The following is a 12454-nucleotide window of genomic DNA, read 5'->3' on the forward strand; positions in this document are numbered from 1 at the left end:
CGGAAAGAATCTCAAGAGTTTCAGTGTGAGCAAATGTAGAAATTCAAGCAGGCAAATTGTTTCTATATACAGTTTACTGACAAATCCATATCTCTGAAAAATGTGCAAAAATGCTGATGCAATCGTCCATTTTCCCTTCATCAACTTCACTTGAGTTGAGTCATTCTAAAATGAGGGGAGGGTGTGGAACTCTGGGATGTTGGGAAACGCATCCAATCACCTCCAATCTCATTAGTGTCATATCTCTGATTCGCTTTTGTATGTCAGAGGATCAAGAGGAATGGACGTCTGAAGGATATCAAACTCCATCTGATTGTCCATGTCCAGCACACAGAGGACGTTGTTTCCAGAAGTTACTGTTGGAGCATCCTGGAACATTTTTTGGAATTCTGGCGCAATGCCAGTCGTAGTTAGTGCCGTCAGATCCGTTTCTAGTGTCGTCAGACCATCCTCTACTCTGCTCTTATTTATTCCTTCCTCATCCTCCTCTTCTCCAGAGAACAGAGCCACTTCATTCTCATAACAGAACGCACTTGGTGAGCAAGGTGGTCGCAGAAAATGGGTCCTGCGACTAATCGGCGTCCCGGATTGTGACGACGCTTTGGACGACTGATGGCTCGCTAATTCACTGAGCTCCTTAGCACTGCAAGAAGGAGTCGAAGGAACTATGTAGGTCTTGTGGAAGCGAGCGTAGTCCACTTGGTAGCGATCGTGATCTTCATACACAACCGGTTCGAATCGATGACCCCAAAGGATCTCCTGGGACAGGTATGAGCTTCGTGCTTGTGTCGTCATAGCAGTGGCTTCTACCATTCCCTCAAGAATTACAACGATCTCAAAGGCATTGTTTTCCAGATCGGAGCGGTTCATGGCCCAGAGCGGCGAGTCTTCATCAATCTCATGAACGATGACAAGAGGTGAGACGAGGAAAAGGCGGTCAGTTCCTTCATCATAACCCACATTCAGGTCTGTCTGCTCCAGTGGGATGAACTCGCCCTCCTCTGTCACTCTGGGTTTAATCAGCTGTGCTCGGACATGAGCTTCAACAATGTGGCTTTTCCGGAGATTTCCGACACGCCACATGAGGCACAGCTTCCCATCCCGTAGTGCTATAACAGCATTTTGGGAAAATAGCAGCGTCTGATTTCGCTTCTTGGGTCTTGCTATCTTAGCCATGATAGTACCAATCATGAATGAGTCAATGATGCATCCCAAAATGGACTGCACCACTACTGTTGCTATGGCAACTGGACACTCCTCAGTGACACAGCGCCAGCCATATCCAATCGTTGTTTGAGTCTCGATTGAAAACAGGAAGGCGCCAAGAAACCCTTCCACGTGGAGCAAACATGGCTTCCACTCCTCCTGTTGCCCCTCACCTGATGCTCCTGGCCCCGTTTGCCCCCTCACATGATGATCAGGGTCAAAATCTCCATGTGCGAGGGCCACACTATAGAAAATCAATCCAAAAATCAGCCATGACACTAAGAATGTTGTGCAGAAGATGAGAAGTAGGTAGCGCCAGCGGATGTCCACACAGGTTGTGAATATATCAGCTAGGTAGCGCTGTGGTTTGTCCTCCATGTTGGAGAATACAACGTTACATTGGCCATTTTTTTTAACAAAACGGCTCCTCACTTGGCCACGCCCCCTTGTGGAGATTTTCCCATTGTAGCTGCTCTCCATGTTGTAGCCACCTACACTAGCGGTGGCACTGCTCATGGCGCTCCCAGGTGAGCTGTGGCCGTTGTGAAGCCCAAGAGTCGAGATCTTCAGCCTTTCCTCATCAGGAGAAACAATGCTGTACCTGTGGAATGACAGAGTAAGGAATTCTGGGTAAAAACAAAGAATAAAAGGAAATACTGTTAAATAAATAATCAGTGGACTGTGGAGTCTGATTTGAAATGGAGGACAAATGAGACTGTGTGGCATTGTAAAGGTGGATGAAGGGATGAGACAGGAAGAGGACGAGTGCTAAGACACTGTCCATAATCTCATTGCATCCTGCTTGTTCTTTCCAGTGTCCCTCTGAAAGGGCACGTAGTGACTAAACACAGCACGCTAACCCCACATATGGCTAAACCATGACTCATATTAGCCACTGCTAAAGCTAATATCAATGCTAATGCTGATGCTTCATACATGCTTTTGCTAATTATTTTATGTTTGGATTAAACTACCTCAAGATATACAGGCAAAAATCAGTGACCCTGAATTCTTAGCAAGAACCTTTTTGGGCCATTATTGTGTGTGTGTGTGTGTGTGTGTGTGTGTGTGTGTGTGTGTGTGTGTGTGTGTGTTAACTGGCCCTCTCCTCCATAGAGGATTACCTATGAAGGTGAGTTGTGTTTAGCCGTATGATGAGGATTGCAGTCAGTGCAGATTTCCAGATTATAATCTGAGATTTGCCCTTTCTAACACACACACACACACACACACACACACACACACACACAGTGAATGTTCTTATACATTATTAGCCTGTATTTTGTAATGTTATAGTTGTGTATTGTGGACACTGATAAAGAAAAAAATGGATTGGAAATGATAATGTTGTACTTTAACGTGTTTACAACCGAATGTTTAAAAGTTTTGGTAACGTAATGTGGAAAACCTGATAATTTACCCCAAAGTCACTACAGTAATGCTTATATAAGTAATAAATAGTGTATAGTGTGTGTGTGTGTGTGTGTGTGTGTGTGTGTGTGTGAGAGAGAGAGAGAGAGAGAGAGAGAGAGAGTGACGGTGTGGTGTGATGTGATGAAGTTGATTTACTGTTCCCACCCTGAAGTTGATTATTTTCCTATAACAGCACATCCCCAAGTGTTTTATTCCTCTTATACCACAGCAAACCAAAAATTACATTTGTTATTCATAAAAGAATGACACAATACTTTTATCCATATATAGTTACATTTACCCTGTGTCCGAAATCGCTCCTGACTCACTATATAGTGGACTAGATAGTGAGGACACCATTTTGTAGTGCTGTTTGAATGTATAGTGAGAATTATTACACCCTATATAGTGCACTCAAAGTATCCCGCAATGCATCACAAAAAATAGTGTACAACCGATGGTCACTGACCAAGCAATATATCCCATCATGCATTGCAGTCGCGCTGAAAGAAATCAAATCAAAAGCTTCAAATGTGATTTAATAAAAGGCAGCGGCAAAGAAGAAAGGATTCAGCCTTGATTTAAAAGAACTGAAAGCTGCAGCAGACACAAAGTACTTTGTATTGATTAATGTGGGAAATACGCTCAGTATAATATGGATTTATCACAGAAACACATGCATGTATTTATTATTTTGGAAACCCACTGGCCAACTGATCTGGCACGTTTTAATTGTACGACAGTAATGACGTAAATAACAGCGCGACGGAGTAGTGTCCCACAGTGTTTTTTCATTTTACCAATGAGCTCACTATATCATCCTCTATATCGTAATTCCCTATCTATATGAGAAGGGAGTAGTGAACGAGTGGGTGATTTCAGACACAGAGATAGTTTTGGTAAAACAAGTTAGTTCCTGTCGTCTCTTACATTATAGCAGCTGTAAACAGTCATTCCCTCACCAGCCTCTCTTTATTCTCTCTTAAAGTTAATAAGACAAAAAAAAGAGTGTCATGTTACTGAGAAACTCAGTGTGAATTCTTCTGTTCTGAAGACGTCAGAAAACTGAAAGTTCCAGCTTCACCTCTGACTGTTACACAGCGCTGACACTGGAGACTCCTTCCAGAAATGATACACACACACATTTCTCCTAACAGGAAACTTCTCCGCATCAATGATTAAACACTTTACGTAATCTATTTATGTGGAACGTCTGCTGTACATGTCCCTGTGAATGAGCTGTTACTATAGAAATGATTATCTATTAGAGTGAGTGCATTAATATAAACTTGCACTACTGTCAGAGTTGCTGTTAGAGAGAATTAATCAACACCTTCTGACCAATCAGAGTGCAGAATTGAACAATATAATACAGTGGTGCTTGAAAGTTTGTGAACCCTTTATAATTTTCTATATTTCTGCATAAATATGACCTAAAACATCATCAGATTTTCACACAAGTCCTAAAAGTAGATAAAGAGAACCCAGTTAAACAAATGAGACAAAAATATTATACTTGGCCATTTATTTATTGAGGAAAATGATCCAATATTACATATCTGTGAGTGGCAAAAGTATGTGAACCTTTGCTTTCAGTATCTGGTGTGACCCCCTTGTGCAGCAATAACTGCAACTAAACATTTGCGGTAACTGTTGATCAGTCCTGCACACCGGCTTGGAGGAATTTTAGCCCGTTCCTCCATACAGAACAGCTTCAACTCTGGGATGTTGGTGGGTTTCCTCACATGAACTGCTCGCTTCAGGTCCTTCCACAACATTTTGACTGGATTAAGGTCAGGACTTTGACTTGGCCATTCCAAAACATTCACTTTATTCTTCTTTAACCATTCTTTGGTAGAACGACTTGTGTGCTTAGGGTTGTTGTCTTGCTGCATGACCCACCTTCTCTTGAGATTCAGTTCATGGACAGATGTCCTGACATTTTCCTTTAGAATTTATGGTATATTCAGAATTCATTGTTCCATCAATGATGGCAAGCCGTCCTGGCCCAGATGCAGCAAAACAGGCCCAAACCATGATACTACCACCACCATGTTTCACAGATGGGATAAGGTTCTTATGCTGGAATGCAGTGTTTTCCTTTCTCCAAACATAACGCTTCTCATTTAAACCGAAAAGTTCTATTTTGGTCTCATCCGGCCTGAGTCGGGTGGTGGGGGTATGTGGCAGCAGGGGCGTGACCGAGCGTCAGTCTGTGAATGGAGGGTGGAGTCAGGGAAGGTGAATGGTCATATCACTACACCTGTTGTCAATTAACGTGTGTTTGTGTGTTTCCTCCAGTGACTGCGCCCTATAAAAGGAGAGTGAGAAGGGGAAGTCGGCACCAAGGGCTTAATAGTAGCCTGTGTGTGTGTGTGCGCGAGAGAGAGTTTGAGTTGTGTGCTGAAAAGCAACAATAAAGAAAATAGCTAAGACGCAAACAGCCGCCTGCCATGCTTCTGTGCTCCACCCACATCAGGGTCTCTCTACAATAACGCTTCTCATTTAAACCAAAAAGTTCTATTTTGGTCTCTTCTGTCCACAAAACATTTTTCCAATAGCCTTCTGGCTTGTCCACATGATCTTTAGCAAACTGCAGACGAGCAGCAATGTTCTTTTTGGAGAGCAGTGGCTTTCTCCTTGCAACCCTGCCATGCACACCATTGTTGTTCAGTGTTCTCCTGATGGTGGACTCATGAACATTAACATTAGCCGATGTGAGAGAGGCCTTCAGTTGCTTAGAAGTTACCCTGGGGTCCTTTGTGACCTTGCCGACTATTACACGCCTTGTTCTTGGAGTGATCTTTGTTGGTCGGCCACTCCTGGGGAGGGTAACAATGGTCTTGAGTTTCCTCCATTTGTACACAATCTGTCTGACTGTGGATTGGTGGAGTCCAAACTCTTTAGAGATGGTTTTGTAACCTTTTCCAGCCTGATGAGCATCAACAACGCTTTTTCTGAGGTCCTCAGAAATCTCCTTTGTTCATGCCATGATACACTTCCACAAACATGTGTTGTGAAGATCAGACTTTGATAGATCCCTGTTCTTTAAATAAAACAAGGTGCCCACTCACACCTGATTGTCATCCCACTGATTGAAAACACCTGACTCTAATTTCACCTTCAAATTAACTGCTAATCCTAGAGGTTCACATACTTTTGCCACTCACAGATATGTAATATTGGATCATTTTCTTCAATAAATAAATGACCAAGTATAATATTTTTGGCTCATTTGTTTAACTGGGTTCTCTTTATCTACTTTTAGGACTTGTGTGAAAATCTGATGATGTTTTAGGTCATATTTATGCAGAAATATAGAAAATTCTAAAGGGTTCACAAACTTTCAAGCACCACTGTATAACCTGCATATATTATTACGGCCTTAATTGATATAAAAACAGATGCACACTTAACACACACACACACACACACACACACACACACACACACACACATTGTGCGTACCTGGTGGTTCTGTTGCTACTCATGGTCTTGGAGATCAGGGAGTCAAGAGAGACATCGAGAAAGATTCAGAGATCTGGGATCAGCATCCTGAGAGCCCAGCAGTGCGCGTACACACACACACACACACACACACACAAGCGGCAAACCTGCAGGAACAAAGGGAGAGACACAGTGAGTCTTTGATGTTAGAAATAAAGGCTGAACAGTCACACAGGCAGCAGAAGGCAGTTCTCTGTGTTTTCCCCTGTAAACTTTTTAAAGTGTGTGTGTGTGTGTGTGTGTGTGTGTGTGTGTGTGTGTGTGTGTGTGTGTGTGTGTGTGTGTGTGTGTTTGGTTGGTCCAGATTGTGATTATTTGGGTCAGTGTGAGGGTTAAATATAGCAATGGTGGAAATTTGCAGGAGGGAAAAAGACACAATTAGAAATTGCAGGGTAACGTCATCGTCGTCGTCATCATTATTCATCATCATACACAGACCTCGCTCTCTTTAATGAGAAAATGGGGTTCACACACACACATACACAGTCTATAGATAGAAAGAAGCAGAACTACAGTCACCAGTAAATTTTCAGACAGACAGGTCAATTGACAGTCTCAGTGAGCGGTGCAGAGGGTGGAGTAGTGGGCAAGGTATAATGGCAGTATTTCCAGCCTCACTAGCAGCTAGCTCATACAGGACAAAAGGTGGGTCAGTGGGAGGTGCAGAGGGTAGGGAATACTGGTGATAGTAATCCTTCCCAGATTACTCATACAGGTAGAACTATAACAGCTGCAGGTCAGAGGAACCACAGAACTCCATGATGTGTTGAACAGTGACCTCTGACCTTCTCTCTCTCTCTCTCTCTCTCTCTCTCTCTCTCTCTTTCATCTACAGGTTCTCCTGAGGAACTGTGTAACCCCAGCAGGGAACTAACCCTATACCTATGTGGGTATGATGGCGCCATACAGAGCTCCATGTTCATGTTCACCAGCACCAACCACCTCACTTCTGATAAATTATAACTCATTTATTTTATAGTGACAGTACAATGATTTTCTCCATCTGTGTGTCTCTCACTCTGTCTCACTCTCTCTTTAAGTCACTGACTAAAGGTAGTGCTAATTAAAGTTCTCCTGATTAAAGGTAAATTCTGTTGTGCTGTTACTTTGTCCTTCACAGTAACTCAGGGCTTCTGACCCTGTTTTGGTCAGTGATCCCATTTAGTTTTCCCTATGTGCATAAACTTTATCTTCTCGAGCACAGATAACACTCACACACTACATGTCCCTCCTGGAGGAAACCCATCCCACTGTTTTGCGTGGGCTGTTCATTTTACTTAATTTAAATTTATATTGAGTCTGACCAACTTCTACAATCACTGTCCTCTTTCTTCAGATCTCTTCGTTTAACTCCATAAATGCAAACAAAGGGGAAATTTCATGGAGGTGTGTGCCGCTACCACACTGCTCAGGTATGAAAGAGACCCATGGGCTAGTAACCCTTTGGTCCCCTTTCAACATGCTGAAAAATCTAAAAAGAAGCCTGGATTGGACTGTCATAAATGAAGATGACCAATGAATGAAAACAGATTATGAGTAAAAGATCTGCATATATTAGGTCTGTGGTAAACATCTGTGGCCTGCAATCAAACACTGGTGAACTCAGCAACTTTTGTCAAGAAGCAGAATGAACTATTGTGATTGCTGTTGAAACCTTTGCTACCATTCCGGAAGGAGCCGACTTCATCTCAAGCCCTGGCTACAACCCCTGCTGTTGAAGAGAACACAAGAATAAATCTGATGGGAGTAGTACTGTTTACTGATGGGATGGAATAACTGTTCGCCATGACCCAAAGAGGGACTCAGAGGATTTTGAGCAGATGTTGTTAACTATTGCCCTAAAATCAGGGCAAGCTTCTGATTGCTGCTGTTTATTGACAGTGAAATTGCAACTCTAGCATAATAAGTTACCTTGACTCATACACCGAATTTAAAATGAATGAAATGGGGCCAAGTCCATCTTGCTAGTTGATGGCTTTAATGTCAACCACTAAGAAGAGCTTGGTAGTCACAATACTGATGCACCTGGGCGATTGGCCCTACAGATGTTCAACTCTCTTGGTCTTCAACAGAGCCAAATAGAGGAGACCAGATACTTGATCTAGCTTTTACAGAGCTTCCTGCAAAAGCTAGTCTCTTCCAGCCTGGGCACATGTGATCACATTTCAGTGTAGATGATCCTAGACACTGCAGTTCACCGTGATATAAAATACCACAGGAAAGTTTGGTGCTACAGTATAACAAGGCTGATTTCTCAGGTCTAAAAGGTCATCTTTCCTCAGTTAACTGGTCACATCTATGTAGCCAGGCAAATCAAGAGAAAATTTGTAGTGATGACACACCTACAATCCTGGAGACTATGGATCTCTTCATTCCAAGTAGAGCAATCACCAAGAAGCCCAGCAGCAAAGCTTGGTTTGATAACTGCAGACAGGTAGCCAGATGAAAATGTCAACTATTCAACCAGATGAAGAAGGATAGGTCCATGACCAAGAAAGTATATTTTCAACAAACCAAGCATGACTACATTGGTGTTGAGAAGTTTGCTAGAATCAACTATTATAGAAAACAGAAAGAACAAATTAAAGACAGCAACCTTACCAGCAAAAAGTGGTAGCAGATTGTAAGGAGCCTACATGGGAGGTCTAGCCAAAATGACATCCAGACATTGAGGAAAACAATACTGTGTGCAACATTACTAAGGATAAGTTGGAAGTCTTCTATCAATCTTCTGCTGCTGCTGATGCCTCAGTCCTTGAAAAAGAAACCGAAGCAAAGCTGGATATCATCAAGTTTTGCCCAAAGCTAATTTGCAAAAACAGCTCAGGAGACTGAAGCCAGGAAAGGCCAATGGATTCCCTGCCAGAGTCCTGAAAGTGTGTGCTCCAGAACTTACAAAACCATTCTCTCACCTGTTCAACCTCTGCCTCAAGTGTGGCAATTTTCCAACTCAGTGGAAAGTATCACAAGTGACACCAGTCTATAAAAGGGATTCTAAATCAGACCCAACAGGCCAATCTCTCTGTTTAGTATCATTATTAAGGTAATGGAATCCGTTGTGTATTATTATTTATTATTATGTCATTTTATTTGTAGGGGACCATGTACAGTTTTTAACATAAATGTTTCCATCTGATGCACTGTACCAGAGTTAGCCTTTGGCTAATTTACATCTGCAGCCCCCAGCTACATAAGTACCATCTGGAAAACTACCTGATCTCATGCAGGCAGTTTGGATTCAGACCAGCCCACAGACTTCCTAAATATCCTCTCCTAGAAGTGAAACCAACACCTTGACAATGGTGAAGAGGTGGTTGTAACTTCCCTTGACATCAAAGGAGCCTTTGACAAGATGTGGCATAATGGTTTGCTATCCAAACTCAAGGCAAAGAAGATCCAAAGAAGGCTCCTCACCTGGATCAACAGCTACCTCTCAGGAAGCTCCATTTGTGTAACATTTCAGGGCAGAGTTGTAACACTATATCAATTAATGTGTCTGTCCCTCAAAGCTCTATTCTAGACTTTCTGCTATTCTCAGTTTACATTGTCAGCTGTCCATCACTAGCGATGATGACTGCTTCATTAGGATGTGCAGAAACACAGAACACAGATGGGCCGAGAGGCCTGCACCAGAGCAACAGAGGCAGCGGCAGCACGAATGGCCTGGCCGAGCCACCATGGAATGTCTGGCCTCCTGAGCTCTCATATATTATTTTCCTCTCTGAGAAAGGCACCTTGGACAGTAAGGTAAGACAAACGATGTTTGCCCCCATCGTGTTGTCTCTGGACCTCCAGGCCTGATGCTAAGTGGTGCACAAAAGTGCCGCAGACCTGGCGGGTAGGGAAGTTACCCCACAGTGACAACTGACTTGCCAAGTGATGCCATCCATTGGCCATTTGAGTGGCTCTTCTGCATGCCATCTGGTGGTTTGCCGTTGACCCTGTTGAGTTCATCTGTAACAATGCACCAAAAAGTGCCTTGCTGCCAGCACCTTATTGGTGATGTACTATTTAACTCATAGCTGGAACCCAGGCAGGTGCTACCACTCCGGGTCAGAGCGGACCTGGGAGCAATGGTGATTAAGGGGTAACTCCACTTTTCCCAATACTCAAGTGCTCCTGGACCTGAGACTCACCACTGGTTGCAGTTTAAAGTCAGACCCAGGACAAGAACAGTGTCTGTAAACCAGTTATTCCTGTATGCTGACAAGTCATCTTTGTTTGCACCAATCACATCTGCTACAAACCTACAGTAGGTACAGACATATTTGAATTCTAAATTAGAGAGGATGAAGGACTGGGCTGACAAATGAAAGGTAACATTTGAACCAATCAAGTGCAAAGCTATGGTTATCTCAAGAAATCATCCCCTTCTCAAATCAGTATCTTCCTTGAAAAATGTTAACTAGCTGTTCATAAACACCTCGACATCCTGGGGCTTCCATTTGACAGCAAGCTATGATAGGATAAGCACATTTCAAACATTACAAAGAAGGCTGGGCGGAAGCTTGGTACCCTTAGAATAGTCAGCGATAAACTGTATAGTTCTAGGAAGGTATGTGTGTACAAGTTACAGGTTCAGAGTATCATGGAATGTGCATCACTTTCTTGGATGGGTGCCTCAGCAACATCTCTGGCATCCAAAGGAAAGCAATTGATATTAGGTCTTTCACAAGAGAGTAAAGGCAAAGCCTTCAACACAGGTGACATGTAGCAGCTGTGTCTACTCTCGATAAGATGCACTCAGACCCTTGCCCCTATTGTCCATTCCAAGGACATCCCATCAGCTTGATAGATGCTTTCTCCGCAGTCGTATTCTTCTTTCGGTTGCTCCCATTAGGGGTCGCCACAGCAGATCTGTTCCACATATTTGATTTGGCGTAGGTTTTTACACCTTCCTGACACAATCCTCCCCAATCTATCCAGGCTTGGGACCAGCACTAAGTATGCACTGGCTTGTGTAACCCCAGTGGCTGGGTATTTTATTGAATCTGCATGTCTTTGAACTAGGGGAAACCGGAGCACCTGGAGGAAACCCACGCAGACATGGGGAGAACATGAAAACTCCATGCAGAAAAGCCCCGTCAGCCATGAGGTTCAAATCCAGAACCTTCTGGCTGTGAGGCGACAGTGATAACCACTGTACCACTGTTTCTCCACAGTACTGTGTAGATTTGGAACAGTCTGCCTCCTGATGTTGGGGTGCACCTTTGGGCAATTTACAGGCTTTTAAAACTCAAGCACGTTGCTACTTGGTAAATAAGCATGTTTGACTGAGCTGGTGTGACTGATTTGATTTGCCTTTTATGGCTCATCTTCATGAATCTGCTGGCCGACAGCCAAACTATACTGCTGGACAGTGTGGTAATTGTTCAATCAAATATCTGTATACAAAAGAAAATTAAATAAAAATACAGATATTGGTCACCTGTATGTCCTCTTATACCAAAGCAACTTAATGAAAATTACAATTTGAAGAATGGCACATCATAATTTTCATTCATTTATAGTTACAGTCCCCTCCAAAAGTATTCGAACGGCAAGGTCAATTCCTTTGTTTTTTTTTGTACACTGAAGACATTTGGGTTTCAGATCAAAAGATGAATATGAGACAAAAGTTCAGAATTCCAGCTTTTATTTCATGGCATTTACATCTAGATGTGTTAAACAACTCAGGACAGAGCACCTTTTCTTTGAACCCACCCACTTTTCAAGTGAGCAAAAGTATTGGAACAGACATTATTAAATTAACTTAAAGTGAATAACATTTAATATTTGGTGGCATAACCCTTACTTGCAATAACTGCATTGAGCCTGCGACCCATTGACTTCACCAGGCTGTTGCATTCTTCATTTGAAATGCTGTTCCAGGCCTTTACTGCAGCCTCTTTCAGTTGTTGTTTGTTTCTGGGGGTTTCTCCCTTCAGTCTCCTCTTCAGAAGGTAAAATGCATGCTCTATTGGGTTAAGGTCCAGTGATTGACTTGGCCAGTCCAAGACCTTCCACTTTTTCCCCCTGATGAAGTCCTTTGTTGTGTTGGCAGTGTGTTTTGGGTCATTGTCTTGTTGCATGATGAAGCTTCTCCCAATTAGTTTGGATGTATTTTTCTGTAAATTGCCAGACAAAATGGTTTTGTAGACTTCAGAATTCATTCTGCTGCTACCATCATGAGTTACATCATCAATAAAGACTAGTGAGCCCGTTCCAGAAGCAGCCATGCAAGCCCAAGCCATGACATTACCTCCACCATGCTTCACAGATGAGCTTGTATGTTTTGGATCATAAGCAGATCCTTTCTTTCTCCATACTTTGGCCTTTCCATCACTTT

General features: G+C 42.8%; 1 protein-coding gene across 1 annotated transcript; it reads right to left on the reverse strand.

Annotated features, from left to right (window-relative positions):
* Window positions 1-237: 237 nt before the first annotated feature.
* Window positions 238-6110, reverse strand: LOC132870341 (ATP-sensitive inward rectifier potassium channel 12-like). Its single transcript, XM_060903971.1, has 3 exons — window positions 6088-6110; window positions 1411-1807; window positions 238-1365 (listed from the first exon to the last, which is right to left on the reverse strand). The coding sequence occupies exons 1-3, from the start codon at window positions 6108-6110 to the stop codon at window positions 238-240; spliced, it is 1548 nt and encodes a 515-aa protein (XP_060759954.1).
* Window positions 6111-12454: the final 6344 nt, after the last annotated feature.

This window comes from Neoarius graeffei, chromosome 22, assembly GCF_027579695.1.
Source record: "Neoarius graeffei isolate fNeoGra1 chromosome 22, fNeoGra1.pri, whole genome shotgun sequence".
Taxonomy (NCBI): domain Eukaryota; kingdom Metazoa; phylum Chordata; class Actinopteri; order Siluriformes; family Ariidae; genus Neoarius; species Neoarius graeffei.